This window comes from Micromys minutus (assembly GCF_963924665.1).
Source record: "Micromys minutus genome assembly, chromosome: 2".
In the NCBI taxonomy this organism is placed as follows: domain Eukaryota; kingdom Metazoa; phylum Chordata; class Mammalia; order Rodentia; family Muridae; genus Micromys; species Micromys minutus.
The window spans coordinates 26829407-26853200 of record NC_137971.1 but is presented as its reverse complement, the minus strand read 5'-3'; the positions used below and the strand labels follow the sequence as shown (position 1 = coordinate 26853200).

The following is a 23794-nucleotide window of genomic DNA, read 5'->3' as shown; positions in this document are numbered from 1 at the left end:
GCCCACCTTTTACAGGAAACATGCCTCTTAAGAACCATCCATAACATGCCCTCCAGTAGGACTGGATGTTTCCCACACAATATAAAATTTGGTTCTTGCAGGTAAAGTGGTCTTGCTGTTCTAAATATAAGGATTTCATATGTATCTGTATTTGTTGATAACAAAATTATGTTCATGACAGAATTTTATAACAGAGCAAGGATTACAAAAATGTCTAAAAGTTGGACTATATTATGATTTGATCATTCTATAATGTGAGTATATATTAAAGTGCTACACTGGACCCATAATTTTAGTAATTACAGCAATACTTTCTAATTTTAAGTTCAGCACATTTTATTTGAATCATCAGAAATTTGTGCCAGAAATCCAACATCTTAGTTCTTAATTTTGGTCTATCTTTAAAGTGTTTTTGCCAATTCAAATAGAAAAAATGTTTAATTTGATTCAATGACTCAGTTGGTGGTAGATGCAATTCAGTGAATTATAGCTCTCCCTTCTTTCTTGTCACATTAACTCTAGTTTTGATTGCTTAAGGTCTTTTTGTTCTTAAAAAAATCTCTGAATGAAAAACAGAGTTCTGAAATCTAAGAGAAGTACACAGCAAGGTGGCACCAAGGGCCTCTTCTTCTGTTAGGTAGTAGCTAGGTGTCTTAGTTTAAAACATCCTACAATAACAACATTATCAAGCAACCAAACCCTCCAGAACTCCCAGGGACTAAAACACCAATCAATGAGCACACATAGAGAGACCAATGGCTCCAGTTGCATATGTAGCTGAGGACAGCATTGTCTGGAATCAATGGGAGAAGAAGCTTTTGGTGCATTTTACCAAGGTAGGGGGATGCCAAGGCGCTGAGGTGAAGAGGGTGATTAGAAGATGGAGCACCTTCATGAAAGCAAGTGGAGGGGGAAGAAAGATGGTAGTAGGAAAAAAGGGGATAACATTTGAAAAGTAAATGCAGAAAATAGCCAATAAAAACAAAAAAGCTCATAATATTTGGAAATAGGGTACAGAATTGAAAGAGAATATATTAATAATCCACACTTGAACAAAAATCGCCTTTTGTGTGCACATGACTATTTTATTTGTATTAAATTGTTGAGAGGGCTCAGTATACTTCATGATTTGAATGATTCTGTGAAAAAAAAGAAAAGAGTGCAGATGTGAAGATGCCGCATTACAGATACAGACATCTCAAGCAAGGGTCATTCTCACATGTCAGTGATGAATAACAAGGCACAGGGGTGAACTGATGAACTTACCAAAGCTTGGAACAAAACTGGTCGCAAACTTCACATCAGCCATGTTAACTTAATTTCTCTATGTGTCTCTTTCTCCCTGTTAAATGGGAACAGTACTTCTTATTGAAGTTGTTGTTTGATTGTTTTGTTCTGTTTTTTCAATTTTATTGGATATTCTCTGTATTTACATTTCAAATGTGATCCCTCTCCAGTCCCTACCCTCCCCCCCTTAACTTGCTTCCATGACGGTTCTCCCTCTCTCAATCACCCTCTCCACCTCAGTGCCTTGGCTGGTTGATGATGTTGTTCTTCCCAAGAGGGTGCAAACCTTTTGGCTCTTTCAGTCCTTTCTCTAGCTCTCTTATTGGGGTCCCCATGTTCAGTCTTATGGTTAACTGCAAGCATCCTCATCTGTGTCTATGTGACTCTGGCAGAGCCTCTGAGGAGACATCCATATCTGGTTCCTGCCAGTAAACACTTGTTGGCATCAGCAATAGTGCTTAGGTTTGGTAGCTGCATATGGGGTGGTTCTCCAGGTGAGGCAGTCTCTGTAGATTTTTTTTCTTCAATCCCTGCTACTCATTTTACTCCCCTCCTTAAAAAAAAAATAAAAAAATAAAAAGCCCAGAATAGCAAAAACCATTCTCAACAATAAAAAAACTTCCTGGGAAATCATCCCTGACCTCAAGCTGTATTACAGATCAATTGTGATTTGGAGTGGTTATTAAAGAGTGATACAATGTACACAAATGTTTATCTCATATTCAGAAGATGTGTCTGATGTTAGAGCCATTATAGCCTTCTAGTTAGGCTCAGAGAGAACTTAGGAATGAAATCCTCCTACGTTCACTGGGACCAGGGATGGAAATGTGCATAAGTGAGGGCATGCTGGGTCACCTGCAATGCTAAAGTGGGGACTGTGGCTGCGCTGTGACCACATGCCTGATGAAAGTGTGCCTGAGAGAAAGGACTGCAGTTTGTGCTTAAAACGCATATGCCATCATAGTGGGGGAAGGCTTGGTGACAGGGTCTCTATGACTGGGAGCACTGTGCGGAGCAGACTCAATCGTAACATCTCAGAGTAAAGGAAAAGAGAACATTCTGGAAACAGTTTGTCTAGGAACCCGAATTTGTCTTTGTGGGGCACTTGCCCCACAGAAGCTCTGCCCCCTACAGGTGTCACCAGCTGCCCAATATCTTCATCAGCTGAGGACCCCCATATCAAAGGCATGGGCCTTCAGCCGACATTTCACATTCCAACCATGCTCAACCACAGCCATGGGCATCTCTTCTGTTTCTGGTGCCTCCTCGTTTGCAGAGTATGGCAGAGAGAAAAAGTTAAACGTGGGCTGCTGCTCATTTAGAGATAAAAAAGTAAGTATAAATAGATCCAGATCTGTTGTTCTGCAAACAGTACTTTTAAAAGTATAGAAGGTAAAAGTCAAATAGGATTACTGGTTGATGCTTGCTTCTTCTAAAACTGAGACCTCAGTTCAGAAGCTTCTAGACAGCTAGGTGCTGTAATTCACACCCACTGAGAAACTGAATTACTTTCCTTCCCATGGAGACCTTCAGGCAAAAATAGCAATGAAACACGTTGCTGGGTCAACAAAAGTGCATGCTGAGTAGCTCTTTGCACCAAATTGAAGCATTTACTTCTGGGGAGAAGTGTTAAACCCGAGACTCATAAAACAAAACAAGCCAGGGAAATGTGGAAGGCAAAGGAAGCTCAGAAAATTACAAGATTACAAGGCTCCTCCTCAAGGTTATAAATGCAGTTCACAATAGCAAGGTGAAGACTTCGTTAGAACTGCCTGAAGTTGTACAGGGAGTGTGCTCTTTTCAAAGACAAAGTCAATATTCCTGATGAACTGTGATTCCTGCTTTTTTCAACAAATGTTAACATTCACAGCTCACCATGCACTCCTCCAAATCCATGTTTACTTTTATTTTCTAAAGTTCCCACTCCAAAGCCTGTCCTGCCAAACAATCTATTTTCAGTCCCTAGGTTTAAAAGGCATCTCTATTTCTAACTTCTTTTGCTAGAAACTGCTTCTCTCCACAGCAGTCGCTCTCTTCACCATAGAATGCCCTTCGAGGTGCAATTCCTAATGCTTTATGTCTGTTTAGTCATTAAACAGGGACTACTGGCCGTGGTGTTCATGGTCCAGAGGAGAACATTAGCTAAATACGAGTGGGGAAAACTCGGCAAGCAAACTAGTTTTATGCTTTAAAAAAAAAGTCTACCTCAGTACACATTGCAGCTAAGGTGCACATTGCCTAGTGTATTAGGTCATTAATTAATCACAGTAAGTTATATGTTAAAAAATATCACACAGAGAAAACCAGGATAACACATAATGAAAGAAAGTAGACTTGAAGGTAGGGAGACTTCTTTGAGGAAATAGTTTTAAATTAAGTTTTGGTGATAAATAAAAACCTAGACTAAGGTAGAAGAGATCAATAAGTCAATTTTCTTCAATGGGTCGCAACTGCTACTAAATTATGATAAATTAATTATGATCTCATTTGAAATGTAAATGGACAAAATGATTAATTAAAAAATACTGTACTAGGAAAAAATTCTTTCCTTCCTGCGCTTGGCTCGATGGCTCACATCAGTGTTTGTAGTCATCACTTAGGAGGCTGTAGGAAATAGACTGCTTGAGTGTATGAGTTTCTTCACTAGCCTGGACAACCCAGTGACTGCTTCACAAAAAATTTAAATTAGATTTAATCTTATTATTCTTCAGGCTATTAATATTGAGACAAAAAGCAATCATGATCTCACATTAGCCACTAGAGTTCTGCTTAGGAAAATTCCCTCTCCATCCCATGCCAATAAATTTAAGGTTCCTTCCCATTTTTTTCTTCTATTATATTCAATGTATCTGTTTTTATGTTGAGGTCCTTGATCTATTGGACTTGAGCTTTGTGCAAAGTGACAAATATGGATCTATTTTCATCTTTCTACATGCAAACTGCCAGTTAGACCAGCTCCATATATTGAAGACATGTTCTTTTTTATCATTGTATATTTTTGACTTCTTTTTTTGGCCTTTATTGGATATATTTTATTTACATTTCGAATATTATCTCCTTTTGCAGTTTCCCCTCTATAGCCCCCCCCTATACCATCTACTCTCCCCCTGCTTTTATGAGGGTGCCCCCAATACCCCTTCCCGCCTCCCTGCCCTGACATTCCCCTACACTGAGGCATCAAGCCTTGACAGAACCAAGGGCTCCTCTTTCCACTGATGCCCAACAAGCCCATCCTCTGCTACATATGCAGCTGGAAACATGGGTCCATCCATGTCTACTCTTTGGATAGTGGTTTATTCCCTGGGTGCTCTGGTTGGTTGGTATTGTTGTTTTTATGGGGTTGTAAAACCCTTCAGCTCCCTCAATCTTTTCTCTAACTTCTCCACTGGGGGACCCCATTCTAAGTTTAATGGTTGGCTGCAAGCATCTACTCTGATTTGTCAGGCTCTGGCAGAGCCTCTCAGGAGACAGCTATATCAGGCTCCTGTCAGTATGTACTTATTGGCAACAACAATATTGTCTGGGTTTGGTGGCTGTATATGGGCTGGATCTCCAGGTAGGGCAGTCTCTGTTTCAAACTTTGTCTCCATATTTCTTCCTGTGAATATTTTTGTTTCCCCTTCTAAGAAGGACTAAAGCATCTGCACTCTGGTCTTCCTTCTTCTTGAGCTTCATGTGTCTGTGAATTGTATCTTGGGCAATCCCAGGTTTTGGGCTAATATGCACTTATCAGTGAGTACATACCTTAATGTGTTCTTCTTTTCTTTTTTGTTTGTTTGTTGGTTTTTGTGATTGGGTTATCTCATTCAGACCAAGTGTCTGTAAGTGTGTGGTTTTATTTTTAGATCTTCAGTTCTATTCCACTGGTCATCATCATGCCTGTCTCTGTACCAATACCATGCAGCTTTTATCACCATTGCTCTGTAGTACAGCTTGAGGTCAGGGATGGTGATTCCCCAGCCATTCTTTCATTGTTAAGAACTGTTTTCACTATTCTGTGAAAAGGTTTTGTGCCTTTTGAGATGAGTTTGAGAATTTCTCTTTCCATGTCTTTGAAAAATTGTGTTGGGATTTTTATGAGGACTGTATTGAATGTGTAGATTGCCTTTGGTAGGATGACCATTTTTACTATGTTAATTCTGCCAAATCATGAGTATGAGAGATTTCTCTATTTTCTGAAATCTTCTTCGATTTCTTTCTTGAGAGACTTAAATTATTGTCATACAAATCTTTCACTTGTTTGGTTAGAGTTACCCCAAGATATCTTATATTATTTGTGGCTATTATGAAGGGAACTGATTCTCTAATTTATTTCTCAGCCTGTTTATCATTTGTATAAGGGAAGGCTACTGATTTATTTGAGTTAATTTTATATCCAGCAACTTTGCTGAAGTTGTTTATCAGCTGTAGAAGTTCTTTGGTAAAATTTTTGGATTCACTTATGAATAGTATCATATCATTTGCAGATAGTAATGGCTTGATTTCTTTGGCAATTTTCATCCCCTTGTATCTTTTTGTTGTATTATCATTCTAGCTAGAATTTCAAGTACTATATTGAATAGATATGAAGAGAGTGGGTATCCTTGTCCCCGATTTTAGTAGCTTCAAGTAGCTCTTCATTTACTTTGATATTGGTTGTTAGTTTGCAATAAATTGGTTCTTATTATGTTTAGGTATATGCATTGAAATCCTGATCTCTCCAATACTTTTAACATGAAGGGGTGCTGTATTGTGTTAAATGTTTTTTACATCTAACAAGATGATCATGTGATTTTTTTCCTTTGAGTTGTTTATATAGTGCATTATATGTCAATGGATTTTCATATATTGAATCGACCTTGCATTGCTGGGATTAAGCCTACTTGGTTGTGGTGAATGATGATTCTGATGTGTTCTTTGGTTCAGTTTGAGAGAAATATATCGAGTATTTTCTCATTGATATTCATAAACAAAATTGGTCTGAAGTTTTCTTTCTTTGTTGGTCCTTTGTGTGGTTTAGTTATCAGAGTAATTGTAGCATCTTAGAATGAATTAGTTGATGTTCCTTCTGTTTCTATTTTATGGAATAGTTTGAGGGATGTTGATAGTAGATCTTCTTTGAAGATCTGGTAGAATTCAACACTATTGCCGTCTGACCCTGGGCTTTTTTTTTTTTTTTTTTTTTTTTTTTTTTTTTTTTTTGGTTGAAAGGTTTTTAATGACTTTTTCTATTTCCTTAGGGGATATGGACCTGTTTAGTTTACGTGCCCTTGATTTAACATTGGTATGTAGTATCTGCCTAGAAAACCATCCATTTAATCTATATTTTCCAGTTTTGTTAAGTATATGCTTTTGTAGGAGGATCTGATGATTTTTTGATTTTCCTCCATTTCTGTTGGTATGTCCCCCTTTCATTTCTGATTCTGGTAATTTGGATACTGCTTCTGGGGCCTTTAGTTAGTTTGGCTAGGGGTTTATCTAAGAACTGATGAATGAGACCTCACGAAACTAGAAATCTTCTGTAAGGCAAAGGACAGTATCAATAGGACAAATTAGAAACCCACAGACTTGAAAAAACATCTTCACTAACCTCACATCCAATAGAGGGCTAATATTTAAAACATATAAAGAACTAAAGAATGTGTAGCTATGGTGAAGCTTGTCATCAGAATGTTGAACTTGCCTGATTCCAGACTTCAGAGACTTCAATCATCAGTGTGGCATTCCTTCTTAAGGCCTCTCTGGCTTCCTTATTCCTCTCCCCACTTCTAAATTCCCAACACCCATATATTCAGCTTGAAGAAGCTATGAAGATTTGTTGCCCCATTCTCTGAACTTTGCAGGGGGTGAAGGTGGTTATTAAGTTTGTTTTTATGAAGAATTTAGAAATGGTCATAATTTAATAGGGAGGAATTAGATTGAATTGTACAGCCATAATCTGCATTTGATAGCTAAGCTAAAGTCATATCTTACATTGGTAGAAATCATTTAATTGATACAAAGTTAAAGTTATAATCTTTACAGTGGTATAGAATTTATTTGATACAAATTTAAGGTTTTCATTGATATAATTTCTTTTTGATTTAAAATTGAGATTAATAGAGTTACTTTTATATCCGTATCATACCTATACAATACATTTGGGAATGTAAGGCTCAGGCCCAATCCTATAACTGCTATTATACTCTGTTTTTAGTTGATTAAACAATACAAGTTTAGGGCCAGAGAACAAATTCATGGTTTTGAGGAATTAAAAGAGTGTTTTTGAGATACTTTAATTAAAAATGGTCAGGACTAGTCATGTCTTAACAGTTCAGAAATGCTTTTTGTAATTAGATGGTTTTCAAAAACATCAGAAATCCATAAATTATGACATTTAACATTATTTATCTTTTGTTGAGACATATCTACTTTTTACAGTTCCCCTTTGATAAATTTAATGAAGGAATTGAGCATCTTTACCTCTAGGTAAGGTATACTTTGTTGCTAGGCAGCTACTGAGCAACAACTACCTATTTCATCTATAGACTAATACTGTCCAGAAAGGAACACATTATGCAGAATAGTTGACTGATAATCTTTGCCAAGCCAAAACTATCAGCCCTTCAAAATTTCTACATTTCAAAAGTCTGTCAGTGGTCCTGGGCCAAAAGGCTGAAGACTTGCTCTCATATGTTGCTAACAGGGGACTGCTAGTGGGGATTTGTCTTTACAACCTGTCTCGGCTCTGGAAACTGTGTTAGGTTTTTAATGTTTTAGATATTTGGCATTCTCATATTTCTGACTGAGTTGAAGACTAATTTAGTTTTATAGCCTACCCAAGGTTTGAGAAAATATTTTCATTTAGAATATTTTCAAGTGGTAATAGTTATACACAGCTTATATTTGAAGGAAAAGTTTTTTTAAGTAAACAAAAAGGGTGATGTGTAGGTTCATGTTAAGGTGATACATAATTGGACAGTGGAGAGGTAGGTGGGGAAAGAGGCTGCAGTAGTGAAAGAGAGGGAGAGGAAGAAGAGATTCTGGTGGAAAACATGGAAACCAATGTGTATGTTCCTCTCAGCGTGTCTCCTCTAGCTTGATGACGTTGTTATGATTTTTTTTCTAAGGGTTTCTATGGGTCTAATTTATCTTTTCTAAATGGGCAGTTTATATCTTTGTTTGCTGGTTGTAAGCTTACTGAGTAGAGAGTTTGTGGATAAAGGATTTAACACATAAACCTGTTTGACAAGTTAATGGATGTGGAGTCATATTTGTACAGGGCGGTGGAGAAAAGGAACATGCCTGGGTGGTCTTATTCACCCAGAACAGAAGCAGCAGGGGCACCTCTCCTGAGTTCTTAGAGCCAGTCTGGAGCTGCCAAGTTAGAGATCCCCACAGTGCTACATGGCTCCACGGGAGCCGACACAAGCATGGGATAAAAGGTTCTCACTTTATAATATTTACCGAAACATCCAATAACAGAAGAATGAATACAAAAACTGTGATTCATTTACCCAATGGAATACTTATTACTCAGCTATTAAGAATGAGGATATCATGAGTTTTGTAGGCAAATGGATGGAACTAAAAAATATCACCCTGAATGAGACAACTCAGATCCAAAAGGCCGTGTATGTACTCACTAATAAGTAGATATTAGCAAAAAATCTACAGAATACCCAGGATGCAGTCCACAAAGCTCAAAAAGGTTAACAAGCTAAAGGACCCAAGCGGAGAAGCCTCATTCCCACTTGGGAGGGAGAAAAAAACAATCGCAGGAGGCAGAGGGAGAGAGGGTTCTAGGTGGGAAAAAGGACAGGGAGGGGAAGAGGGGAACATGATCTGGTATTAAATGGAGTTAAAGAACTGAAGCCCTGAGGGCCAACAGAAGGAATGGAAACAGGCAACCTCAGGAGGTAGGTGGTGTATGAGTGAGACCCTCTAGAATGTAACAGAGACCTAAGGGATGAGAGACTCTCAAGGCTCAAAAGGAGGGACCTTAGATGAAATGCCCTACAGCAGGGAAAGGGAACTTGTAGAGCTCATCTCCAGCAGAAAACAGAGCATTAAGTGAGGCATGAAGTTGCCATCCCAACAGTCAAAATCTCTGACCCATAATTGTGCCTGTCTGAAAGAACTGCAGGGATAAAAATGGAGAAGATACTGGGGAAAAAAGATCCAGTAACAGGTCCAAAGGGGGATCCAGCTCAAGGGCACCAAGGCCTGACACTATTACTGAGGTTATGAAGTGCTCACAAAAAGGGGCCTATCATGACTGCACTCCAAAAGAACCAACAAGCAGTTGAAAGAGTCAGATGCAGTTATTTATACCCAACCAATGGACAGAAACTGCTGACCCTTGTGGTTGAATTAGGGAAAAGCTAGAAGAAGCTGAGGAGGAAGGAGACCCTGTAGGAGGACCAAGCAGTCTCAATAAAGCTGAATCCCTGGGATCTCTCCGACACTGGGTCACCATCCAGGTAGCATACACCAGATGATATAAGTCCCCCATATGAGGATTGCTGGATCTAGACTCAGTCAGAGATGATGCACCTAACCCTCAAGAGAATGAAGGTTTCAGGGAGTTTAGAGGTCTAGTGGGGTGGGAGGGGTGAGGACATCCTCGTGAAGATGGGTAAGGGAGAGGGTATGAGATGTAGAACAGTCAGAGGGTAGACCAGGATGGGGATAAATTCTGGAGTGTACAAAAGGTTAAATAAGATAAAAGAAGAAGAAAAAGGAGAAGGAGGAAGAGAAGGAGGAGGAGGAGGAGAAGTAGTTTTTGTATCAGCAGCAGCAGCAGCAGCAGCAGCAGCAGCAGCAGTAGCAGTAGTAGTAGTCACCAGAAAGAGGAAAATCAACTCCTTACAATGAGTTTTGGAAATGACCAATTAGAGTTGGTCTTACTGTCTGAGTACTGGCCAGTCAAGACAAGAAGATCCAAAGAGGTGTGAAAGCTCAGGCTCTGAGGGGATACTGTGTTTGTGGAAGGATGCTCTATTTTCCAAACCCCACAAGTGGGAAAGGGGAGAATGATTCAGAACAACTCCAGTTGGAGTGACTAAGCCTTCATTTCTAATTTGGCGCTTTATGAACTCTAGAGTCCCCAAAAGCTTTGTCAAAGTTCTGGTTGTAGTGCTGCCTAGGCTAGAAGATAGGGATGTCTGCAAAAACTGAAAGGGTCATGTAAATTTGAGATCTGCTCCTTGAATCAAGTAGATAAATCACATTGTCTACAAATAGACTATCAATAAGCAAGGCGAGGGGGTGAACAATAGTGGAGTTAAAGCCATGCCCTTACAACAATCTTAGCCAGGAATAAACAGATGTTCAAACAGGTAATGAAGAGGTATTTCCATTAAGAAAAGACCAGTTACTCATCACAAGCAGGTCTAAGTGAAATTAGGGATACAGTCTAAGGTTTACCAAAGTGGCATTATCCAGTCAAAATAACTAGAAAGTGAAGCAAGTCACAAATATATGACCAAACAGCCTTTGCTCGAAAGATACAGGGTATAAACATGAAGAATTTTTAGGGGAATTTTTGGGTAAAATTAAGAATATGTGTTTGAGTTTATAGTGGGGGAGTGACTTGTCATAAGAGTCAGGAAGACTATCATATATTAAAGAAGACACCTTAGTATATAAAAACCTCAAGAAATTATGACAATTGGCATAAACTAAAGTGGAAGGCAAGTGACATTCTTCTAAACATTTTCAATAACACTCAACAAACATCAGTATCCTTTTGTGCAAAATGTTCTCAAAGAACAGAGCTTGCGAAACAAAATGGAAGAGATGACCTTGTTATTCACAGAAGGAAAATCCAGTGATCAATAGCATGTCTATGAAAGAAAGGTTGAATTTTACTTTAAGTAATGGATAATACAAATTAAAGCCAAAGTTGTCTATACTTTTTTTGGTAGAAATTTGAAAAGTGATATGAAATTAAATATATTCAGTACTGATACATATACAGAAAAATACATTACCTAACATTAAGAAGACCAGCTACAGACATATGGCTAATCCTATTAAGACATACAGATACTTTGACCTACAAATTATACTCAGGGAATATTTATCACACAATATAGGATCAAAATCATGAGGACATAAGCATATGTAGACAAATCTGATTATTGAGACACAGCTTTTTGTAGGGATGGGACTGGTAGCCACATGGATGCCTCTCAGTAAACAACAGAGACAAAAAACAAAAGACTGGAATTTTCCAACTCTGGAAAAGTATGTATGTAGTTGGTAATGAAGAATCTGAAGGAATGTTGAGTGATACTCTATTCTCAGAGCAGTGCTAGGGATAGCAACTAGTGTCGTGATCACGAGGGATGAGATTTTAGTAAATGAGCAACACATTCAGCCCAGAGGGAAGGAAAGACACCTCAATCCACTTTAATACTGAAAGCATTTTGATAAAAAGAATATAAAATTATAAAGAAAGATTTTTATCCAGTGACCACATGTGCAACTCATAAGGTAAACAGGAGAAACGTGGAAAAGCAGGTACAACTCTGTCCCAAATAGCCAGTTCCATAGTAGCAGCTTTCAGTGAGAGTTAACTGGATACAATACCAAGAATTCAAAGAATAAAGTAAAATAGAACAAAAATAAACTCATGAATTTAAAAAGAACAAAGACAGTCAATAAAGGGGAATCTCAATACAGAATGTGATGAAAGAATCAAAAAGAAATATACCAAAAAATACACAAAATAGGAAATTTGAAAGTGAAAACCTTAGTTAAATGAAAAGGCTCAGTGAGAAAATTCACCGATAGAAAAGATCAGGTAGATGGTGAAATAGTAAATTTGAAGGACAGACAATAAAGATTAAAATGAAAAGAAAGTGCCAACAGGACATGCAAGGTCTCTGAGACAGCATAACAGGACTGTGGTGATTTGAATATAATTGCTCACATAGACTCACAGTTTGAAGACCTGATTCTGACTATTGGGAAAGGATTGGGAGGTATGCCCCTGTTGGTAGAAGTATGCAATGAAAGCAAGCTTTGATGTTTCAAAAAACTCACACTATTCCCACTATGCTTTCTATTTCCTACTTGCAGCTCAAGATGTATGCTCCCAGTTGTTCCTGACAGTATACCTTTTCTGTCATCATGAATCCTAACACTTTGGAACTCTAAGCCAATTAAGTTGCTTTTGTCATGGATGTTTGTCATGTCAGCAATTAAAAAAAAAAAAAGAAAAGAAAAAGAAACAAATGAAGAAGTTCGGACCAGAGTGTGGCCTATTGCTGGGACAGACTTGATTGTGTGGTTTGTTGGTTTGTTTGTGGGATGCATATGTCTGTGATTTTGAACTAGAAAAGCAGTTTACTGCTATAATCAGAATATAATGGGTCATTCTAGTAGAAACTCGAAAGAGAGTAGTGTTTAAAACAACATGGACTATGGAGGCCTAGCTGGAGAGGTTTCAGAAAGGACCCATTAGCGACTGGGCTAGAGAGTGTGTGATATCTTGGCCCAAACTGGTTGCTTTCTGTCCTTGTCCTACAGATTTGTCTGAAGATAACTTGAGATTTAATGAACTAATTCATTTTGTGGAAGAATGTTTAAAGAAAGCCAAATATTGGCTCTGAGGTTTACTTATTACTAATTGTACTCATGTGGGTATAACAAATACAAAATGTACAGTCTGAAGTGAAAAGAGAACACCAGGAAATTTAATATTGGAGCCAAGGCAGAAATTAAAAGGGATGAGATTAAGGAGAGGTCTGACACTCAGTAAAATAAAGGGAGGGTTGTTCACAGGATTAGACCTCACCCAGGTAAGCTTCCAACCTGCAAAAGGAAAAGGCCTGAGGGATTTTTGCTCTTAACGTGCAACAGCAATTCAAATCTACTAGAAATGTAGTCCAAGAGAGGACAGGCTTCACCCCAAGTTGGTAGCTAAACTTGGCAGTGTCAACCACATGGTGCTAGCCAAAGGATGCACTAGTTAAGGGGCTGTAGACCCTTCCTCCCAGTTTCACAGAGACACTGAGGTCAGGTGTGTATCAGGGTCACCTCCACCTGAAGGTCCTGCGAGGCTATCGTGTGTGTAAAAGAGATGCTTGGATTGCACTGGAGACATCAAGGTGCCAAAGCTGTGAGATATCTGCCAGGAAGGGCTGCACACAGAGAGTGGACCCAGCCCAAGAGACATGTATTTGACAGGCAGCAAAGCAGAACAGCAGAGTCTTATAAGCCACTTGACATTAGACACGGAGCTAAAGAAATTAAAGTTAGTCCTGTTGTGTTTTCATCTTATGTATTTCCTCACAATGTCTTGTTTCATCTCTTTAGGAATGCTGATGTATACAGTCTTTGCCATATATGATGAAAGTATGTAATGTGATTTTCTTTGTATAGTAGATTACAGTAAAGGGATTGCTTTAGGTTTCAGAAGAGACTTGCAATTTGAACTCTCAGTGTTGCGATTGAAAGACTATATGACATTTTGAAGTTGGACTAAATGTACTTTGCATTAGGATTTGGCTATAACATATGGGGCCAGGGAGTTGACTATAGTCATCTGAGTGAACATGGTACTTAAATAAGCTCATACATTAAAATACTTGAGCCCTAGTTAGTGGAACTGTTTGAGAAGGATTCGGAGGAATGCTCTTATTGAAGAAAGTGTGCCATGGGGGAGAGCTCTGATCTTTCAAACAACTCATGCCATCATTAGCTCTTAGTCCCTTCCTTCCTCCCTCTCTCCCTGTCTTTCTCTCCCACCACCCCCGTCCTGTCTCATTTCTGAAAATTAAAATGTGAACTCTTAGCTGTTCCTACCACTATGCTTTTGCTCACATCCACTTAGAAATAAGCAACAAAAGGCCAAAAATGAACTGTTTATATCACATTATAGTCAAAATAATGTAAGATTATGAAATGTTGCAAGAAAGAAGAACCAAGTCACACACAAGACAGAACCATCAGAACAATAGCAGATTTAAAAATAGGAGAAGGACATGGAATGATGTATTTTCAGTAATTTCCAACCCAGATTACTACATACCATTTAGCAATAACTCTGAATGTCAATGACCTCAAATATTCAATTAAATTACTGTTTAGTACACTGAATTAAAATACAAGACCTACATGTTTATTGCCTGCAAGAAATATACATTACAAAAAGGACAAAAATTGGCATTTCAAGCAAACAGAACTTTTTTTTTAAATCAAGCATTTGTTATTCTGATATTCAGCAATTTACATTTTAAATCAGTTTCACATTGATTATAGAAACAGCTCATCACAAGAATATATCAATTCTCTCTCTCCTTCTCTCTCTCTTTCTCTCCCCCCCTCCCCTTCCACACGCACACACACTGGACAGTAACACATCCATTCTAACATCCAATTTCATAAACAGCCCCCCCAACCCTACTGGATTCAATGGAACAGATTAACATCACTACCACTGGAGTGAGTGTTTTCAGTACACCATTGCTATTGGTTTTGTGGCCACACAATGTTGGAGGTCACAAATCATATTCCCTAAGAACAGAGTTGATAATAATGCCTTGGTGTGCTTCAAGAATGAAATAATCTTGGCAAATCAGCATAGCTCTAGAGAACTAAGCTAGCTACAGGAGGCTAATCATATGGTCCTTGGGAGAAGGAATAAATATAATTAATAATTGTCAGAAGAAAGCACTTCTGTTTTGTAAAACACAAAATAGGAAAGAAGGTAATTAAATGTAATTCACACTAAACTGAAATAATAGCCAAAATTTTTAGGTAAAATATGATCTTATGTTGATTCTACAGCCTAGCCATGATTTAGAGAGAGACAGAAATGAGAAGAAAAACAAAAGTTATCAAGCTGCTCACCATTAATAAATATGTTGTGGGCCTGGTAGCTACCCTAATTTTTGTACAAACTTTCACATTTGGGTGCTTAGTAAATTCTTGTGGATCTCAATCTTGTGGGGAGTGTTTTATCCTATAGTCATAGTGTTTTTCTACATCCTAGGCATTTTCCAGTCTAATCAGGGGAATTGTAATACACACACACACACACACATACACACACACACACACACACACACACACAGACAGACACACACACACACATATTTCTGCCAGTAGATGGCAATATATGACTTAGAAAGTAGCTATTTCCTACACTCAATATATCCAATAAAATATTAATAATCTAAGTTTCCTCACCCTCCACAGAAGGCAGATAGCAGTTGCTAACTAGAAAAGATATTTGCACTTAAGCCACATTCCTAAGTTGCCTATTTTTAGAATAGGGTCTGGAAAAATACAGGGAATCCAATTCTATACACATATCCTACCCATTGCACATTTTATTTTAAAAATCAAAAATTAAACAAAGATAAAACTCTAATGTTAATAACTCTACACCAGTTGCCACACTTGGATGTCCTTTCAAAAGAAAAACATGAGAGACTTAGGCATTAAAGGGCTTTTAGTAACTTGTGAAAAAATTTGAATAACACTATAATCAGAAATAACACACCAATGTACATGCTAGAGTTGTTGTTGTTGTTGTTGTTGTTGGTGGTGGTGGTGGTGGTGGTGTGTGTGTGTGTGTGTGTGTGTGTAAGACAGCACCTTACTATGTATCCCACTCAAGCCTCAGATTTGCAGTGTGCTCTTGACCCAGCTGAGATGAAGGGATACCGTGATGCCTGGTTTTAAAGCAGTCTATACAGTCCTAAAAAACCACAACATCAGCACCACTAATAACGGCCCTTACTCATTATTTTATTTCAACTCCTGCATCTGTATACAGCCCTTCCTGTGAGTTGGCTCATGCAAAATTGACAGCTTTTGACCATTTTGTCTGATAAAATCACAATTCTGTATATCTCAACTAAACTAGCCACTTTTATTGTTACTGAGGTAATAATACTGAACCAAAACAGCATAATGAAGGAGGGTTTACTTGACTCACACTATCATGTAGTAGAAGCATGAATCAGAGGGAAAGCCAGGCACTCTGAGTCATCTTGAGTTAGTTCCAGGCAAAGCAGTCCATTCTGGTTTCCTGACCCTTCTGAGCACACTGCTGTGGTCTGAGAAACACTGAATTCCCACAGCCATTCACCACTGTGGTTCTATAAAAATGGAAACTCACAGTGGAGCCTCTCTAGGAAGCAGGGAAGAGCGGCACCGCGGGGACAGGTTTCAACCCTGGAGAGAACCCTTCTGAGGAGACTCCCCACTGGTCATTTCTCAGGTAGATACAGTAAATAAACACTGAGCACTCAGCTAGATGTATCAAATTTTCCCAGATTCACAATGAATTTTTACATTATTCAACAAAATCTTCATAATGTTTTAACAGTTCCTTTGCATGTGAAAAAAAGAATATCAAGCAGTACTGGATTTGTTTATGCAGAGAAACTATTCTGTTTATTGATGGCTCGCCGTATTCCTTTTTAAATATGTTAATTTTAATAAAAAAATTGACCTTTTCTTTATTCAAACAAAGAAATTTCTTTATCATTTCTCTTTTATAAATTTGGCTCTTTTAACATGATTTTAGTTCCATCAGGATAATTTATGCTCTGTGACATCCACCTACTCATCAGTAAGGCTAAGTAACTTCATCCAATAGCAGTGAACACCTAGCAGTAACCCAGAGAAGAAGACAGGAAATAAGGCAACCCAGTAGGAAGCCATGATAAACAGCTTTTCTTCAGTATGACCACAAAGATACTCCTCTCTTGGGCCACACTATAGCACATCAGAAACAATGCTGACTTTTTAAAAAAAAACCAAGAATATTAACAAAACTATTCAATTTTAACTAGTTACAAACTGTTCTGTGAACTTCATGTCATGGACTAACTTCAGGAAGTAGGCCACAATCAGCTTTAAAGAATAACATCTGCAGGATTGAGCAAACACGTCTTCCACTCAAAGAGAAAGGCTCTGTGTCCCTTCAGCCCTTTCTGAGCAGGTAAACAGCAAAGCTACTCACAGTTCACGATGTCACCTTGAAGTCCCAGAATCTGAGGAGCTGGCATGGTGAGGATGACGAGGTCAAACTGCTCAGCGGAGCCCGTGTCCTTGGAGACTTCCCACTTGTTATCTCTCAGGTTGATATGAGTCACGCAGTGCTTGAGGAAGACATCAGCACCTGCTCCAAAGGAGGAAACCCGCTCCTGTTACCAGGATTTCCCATACGAATGAGGAAAAAATGAAAAGTCAGCCTGGACCCATTCAAGTGAACAAAGGCTCCTCAACCTTATCTTCTGTATTCTCCTGCTCTCCCTAATTCCAACCTAACCTAATCCAATCAATCTTAACCTTCCAAATTTTGTAGTGATTCTTCCATCTAACAGTTGTACTCCTGGGCCTCCGACCAATGTTTTCATAAAGGAAACAGTTATAAAATACTGCTGTAATTATTACTCACAAGACTACAATTTGTACTATGTCATTGCTGCCTTTCATTAAAAATGTATTAGTTCTTTCTTAGGAACAGAGAAATGCTCATATGAATTTATAGGCACTGAAGCAGCATGCACAGGACCTGCACAAGTCTGTACCATGTCATTCACACACACACACAGACACACACACACAGACACACACACACACTACTACTACTACTACTACTACTACTACTACTACTACTACTACTTTTAGTTTAATGTATTTATAGGACCTCTGAGTGTATGAATCAGGATCTATTGAATAATAAAAAAATCTATTTTCAATAAAAGGGAAGTATTTATTAGATCTCCTAGTTATCCTCTCATTACTATAAGGAGACACCATAACTAGGCAACTTATAAAAAGCATTTAATTGGAAGGAGCCTTGCTTTAGTTTCAGAGAGTGAGCTTATGCTTATCATGGTGAGCATTATGGCAGCAGGCAGGCTAGTGTAGTACTGGAAACGTAGCTGAGTGTCGGTGCTCACCAATAGATGGCGCCAGCTTCCCGCCTATGATTTAGTTAACAGATCTGTTGCCCAGCCCAAGAGACATAGTGCTTATATATCACAGATGTCACAGCCCGCTCTCGGGGCATGCTAATTAGCTACTGAAGGGCGCCCCAATCAGGTAGTAACACAAGTCCTCTGGGCATATATAAGCAGTGCATTTTTCTTCCATGTGGGTCCCCTGCTCAGAGTGCTGTACAATAAAGGTTGTTCGCAGAAGAATCCTGTTGTTGCACGCCATTCCTGCTGGCGGGACGTGGGGCACGCGACAAGTGGTGCCTAAACCCGGGAGCGCCAGGGGGAACCTTCAGTCCGCTGATGTGGATTCAGAATTGCAAAAAGGTAAATAGGTAAGCTCCGAGAGACATGTTCCTCTTTGGATTTTATGGGGCGCCAAAAGAGCATGCCAAAAAACGGAGGCATGTCCCTTCTTGGATTTTCTCTGGGAGTAGAAGGATTATTGCTTGCATTTGTGGTAACTGTTGTAACAACATCTCTGTGGAAGTTAGCTAGACAAAAAGTTATCACAAAGCACCAAGAAGGCGGGTCAGAAACGGAGCGAAATAAAATAGGGAACGTGCAAGGAACAAAAGGTAAAACAGGTAGGCTTGAGAGAGGCATGTTCAAAACAAGTCAGAAACGGAGTGAATTTCAAAATGAAACTAAACGAAAACCAAAAGGCGGAAAGACCTGGAGAAGAGACAATTGTGCCCTGGGAAACGAAGTACAAGTTTCCCGGAGAGGATACTTTGTATCTGCTAAAAGAGCAAAAAGCTTTAGAGCTGGCAGAAGAAGAGTTAGAGGTTAAATTATTTGAGTTTGAGGAGGAAGATTTAGAGGAGGAGGCAGCGGAATTTGAGGCGAAGCTGTATCAGCCGAGGCAGAGAACTTCTATATCGAAACCGAAAGCTTTTAAAGCAGCCTCTATTTTTCTGCCTCATCCAGAGAAGAAGTGTGAGTTCTTTTGTTCACCGGAGACACGCCATGCCCTCAGGCAAATGTTTCCCGTATTCGAGGATGATCACCGCCTCTAGCATAAGCAAGTTAAAGGGTTGGCAAAGTCAGTCCAAACTTATAGAGTCACTGCTAATTATACAAAAAACCTAGATAGGCTGATGCCACCTGGATTGCCAGTCGCTGGCCTATTTCCCAGCCAAAGGGTAATTTGTTTATTCCAGCCCAACCTAAGTGGTCACCTTTCTGTACAGGAAGAAGAGATTCAGCCCTGCATCCTTAGACTGGCTGTCAATCTTGGGGAGTACGTTGGGCAGTTAAGGGCCGCTTTACCTTTTCTCCTAATATAGGAACTGTTTATAATAATACCTTAGAGAATTGATCTGGTTCAAGAACAGATAGATATATTGTGGCAGGTTGCCCAGATGGGCTGCCAATGGAAGTTCTCAGGATTATGTGTGACCAGTGTTCAGTATAAAAATTTTACTAAAGCTGCAAATTATTCTAAACAATTATTTCAGTATCTCTTACATGTGTCCATTGATACCTGTTCAAGAGTCATTTTTGCTTCTCCTTTATCGGGAGAAAAGACTTCTCATGTTATTACTCATTGTCTTGAAGCATAGAGTGCATGGGGCATACCTAAAGTGTTAAAAACAGATAATAGTCCTTCCTATATCTCAGCAAAATTCAAGCAATTTTGCCATCACATGGGAGTTTCACTCCTGACAGGATTGCCTTATAATCCTCAGGGTCAAGGCATCATTGAACGCACTCATTGCACCCTAAAGGTTTATTTAAACAAGCAAAAAGGGGGAATTGAAGAGGTGCCCCCCACACCCAAAATGGCCATTTCTACTATGCTTCTTACCTTAAATTTTTTAAATTTGGATGCTCATGGCTATTCAGCTGCCGAGCGCCATGGACAATGGCCTGTTCCACCTAAAGAGTTAGTGAAATGGAAAGATGTCCTCACTGGTAATTGGAAAGGCCCGGATCCTATTTTAATACGATCCAGGGGAACTATTTGTGTTTTTCCACAGGGAGAAGAAAGCCCGATTTGGATCCCAGAACGTCTAACACGTCGAGTGCTACCAAAACAAGATGCTGTTCCACCTGCTTCTGATGAGCCTGTCCTGCATGACGATTCAAGCGGAACCGAGTTGGGAGATTCTGTCAGTGTTTCCCAAACCGATGCCCTTTTGCCTTAATGCAAAACTATTTCCTCCTTTGTTTGACACCATCAAAACCTTTGATGTACTGTACTTGCCCTTAGACACGGAGATAGCAGGGTTAGGGGATTATAAAACTCTTGCCTTATCAAGTAATTTTTGGCATGCTTTTGTGTGGAGAGACTGTGTTTCTGCTCTAGATGGTGCGCAAACTCCGTACTCAACAACAATGTGACAAAGTGGTCATAGCGCAAGCTCTTGCTGCACTCGAAATGGGCACCTCTCCCTCTGTTTGGCTTAGTATGCTTCAGAAAAAGTGATGGGTCGGTGTCTGGATAGCCCCTGCACCCTGAGCCTTCGAGGCATTGCACCAGGAATGGGTATCTTACACATAGGCAGCCTTTGCACCCTGCAGGGCTTGTTCCCATTGCACGCAGGAAGGTGCCTTACCCAAAATTATTGCTGATCATGGTCTTAAACCCTGAAGGTCCAACAAGAGCCTGATGGTTGATCGGCCATGTTTTTATTTAAGAGTAAAGGGGGAGATGTTGGGAGCTGTTGGTGCCTCAGCAATAGATGGCGCCAGCTTCCCGCCTATGATTCAGCTAACAGAGCTGTTGCCCAGCCCAAGAGACATAGTGAGCATATATCACAGATGTTACAGCCCGCTCTCCGGGAATGCTAATAAGTTACTGGAGGGCGCACCAATCAGGTAGCAACACAAGTCTCCTGGGCATATATAAGCAGTGCATTTTTCTTCCACGTGGGTCCTCTGCTCAGAGTGCTGTACAATAAAGGTTTTTCACAGAAGAATCCTGTTGTTGCACGCCATTCCTGCCGGAGGGATGTGGGGCGTGCGACAGCTGAGAGCTTATATGTTTAGACAACCAGGATGCAGGAGGGAGGACTAAGTGGGAGTGCTGTGGACTCTGAAACTTAAGCCCACCTTCAGTGACCTATCCCTCCAACAAGGCCACACCTCCTAATCCCACTCAGGTAGTCCTACTAACTGGGGAAGCATTTAAACACAGGAGGCTATATGAGGATCATTTGCATTCAAGTTGTCACACTGGTCAACCATTTGTTACATATTATACTAATTTATTTCAAAATTAAAGAAGAGCTCAATCTATTAAACCATTATCCAAAGCATAAGCAGAGGACTAGGAAGCTTTTCATCTTTGCAAAGTAAGTATGTATACACTTCAGTAAACATATTAGAAATTGATTATCACTAGTGATACCTAAGATTAGCCCTTTAAACAATTTTAAAACATGTCTATAGGGCAGATTAAGTCTTCAATAAGGATCAGAGCTAAGAGAATCACTGACTAGCTTTTCATCCTTTTTCCTTTCTTAGAATGGACCAAAATTCTAATAACTTCCTTATTTATGTTGTATTGTCTTTAACTTTAGAGCCAGTGAATAGTCTTAATGACTACTTTGTTTCTATGTAGAGTATGTGTATGTCATGCTTAACACTTATTGTTAAACTGGTAGTATCTCTAATAACCTGGGACCCAAGACTCTTGGCATGTTCTGAGGAATTACCTACATGACATTAACTGAGGCAGGATGGCTATACTTAATGTAGGTGGCATTATTTCCTAGGCTAGAATTCCAAATGCATAAAAAGGAGAATTCTGCTGTGTATCAGAATTCACTGTCTGCTTCCTGACTGCAGATGCAGTGTCGCCAGTTACACAGCCTCCTGTTGCCAGGATTTCGCATCATGATGGGCTGTACTTCTGAACAGTGAGCAAAATAAAGCCACTCTCTCTTAACTTGCTTTGCCAGGGCATCTTTTATACAGCAGTAGGTAAAGTGACTACAGCAGAATATAACGTACAGATTACAGTGTTCGAAACAACATGGTTTTGGTCATTATTTGTTTAGGAGAATATATCATATACCATAAAATAAAAGGAATTAGCTGTATCCCAATCCATGAACTCTGTGTTCAGTTCAAAGACACTGGCCCAATCAGTATGTACAAAGTAGTTGAATAAGACTCCAGATGTCAGCCTGGGGCCTACACATGCTAATATATACATCCTCTATATATACCAACACATATGCAAATATGAATGCATACACAGATGTATACCATACTCTTATATGCCAATATGGTCAATCTCTGCTTGAAGCAGTCAGTATCATTCCTTCCAAACATGAAGGCAAGGGGGTCTAATGTCGAGCCACCAGCAGTGGTCTTCCCAGGTTTCTACAGTTAGCTGCTGTCCTTCACACTTCCTGAGCCATCCATCCTATTGGCTCTAATCCCTTAGCCTCCCGTAAAATAAAAACTGCGGAGGTTTGTAACTTATGAGCCAGATTTATAACAGTAAATCCTCAACCCCCAACATGCCCACACAAAGAACTCAAAACTCAATTGATACAGATACAAGTTTCACAACTAGAATGGACAAAATTGCCCTACATTACTCAATCATCCATCTGTGAAATCCCCTTAGTTATGGCTCCAAAGACCATGTGGTTCTGGCTCATCATCCTCAACTACAGGTTTTTCTTGTCTCTCCACTCTTTATCTCTCCTCCCTCCCTTCCCCACCTCTGTCTCCTTTTTAAAACTTTCAGCGCAGGGCCTTCTTTTCCACTGCTCAACGACAGGCTTTAGGCTTATCTGACTGACTGATAAGATTTCACCTGACCTCACCTGTGTACAGACCCCTCTTTTGAGGGGGGCAGAAAAAACACACAGAAGGTACAAATAATGTTCAATTTTAAACTATACCTACTATATTTTACCCCAACAGAGCAAGTCTTCTGAGCTTCTGACTTATCTGGAATGTCTTGCTCTGCTTACCTTCTATGCGCTATGGTATCGTCCAGACCCCAATTAAAGCAACTAATCCTATTTTGATCACATTTTTTTCTATAACTAATTCTTTGAAAAGAGAATTGTGTGTATATAAAGGTGGTTAAAATCTACTAGCCTATAAATCTCTGCCTGCCTCAGCTAATGGTCTTAGACATCAGTTCTGATGGTCTTAAGGATTTCAGTAAGCTCAACATCAGAAGTGTTGTAAGTGTGCACTGCCGAGGAGCTGCACCAGGGGAACACATGCATATTCCAGGCTCCACAAAAGTCACAAAACATAAACTCCAAGGATTAGGCCTATAAACCCTCCTTTTATAGGCTCCCTTGTTTAACCAAATGGGTAAAATATGAGGCTTGAAAACATGTGAGGTCACTCCAGTAGATAAGCACACTGGAAGCTAGTACCACTGCACTAGATAAGCACACTGGAAGCTAGTACCACTGCAGTAGATGAGCACACTGGAAGCTAGTACCACTGCAGTAGATGAACACACCAGAAGCTAGTACCACTGCAATAGATGAACACACTGGAAGCTAGTACCACTGCAGTAGATGCGCACAGCGGAAGCTAGGACCACTGCAGTAGATGCGCACAGCGGAAGCTAGGACCACTGCAGTAGATGAACA

The 23794-nt window shown here is 39.5% G+C and overlaps 1 protein-coding gene across 1 annotated transcript in view; it reads right to left on the bottom strand.

Moving 5' to 3' along the window:
* RNLS (renalase, FAD dependent amine oxidase) overlaps positions 1-23794 on the bottom strand; it is a 246309-nt gene that overhangs the window by 219125 nt on the left and 3390 nt on the right. The window contains exon 4 of the mRNA XM_080911516.1: positions 17234-17392. Within this exon, the coding sequence (XP_080767642.1) occupies positions 17234-17392 (159 nt within the window). The remainder of the gene's footprint in view (positions 1-17233; positions 17393-23794) is intronic.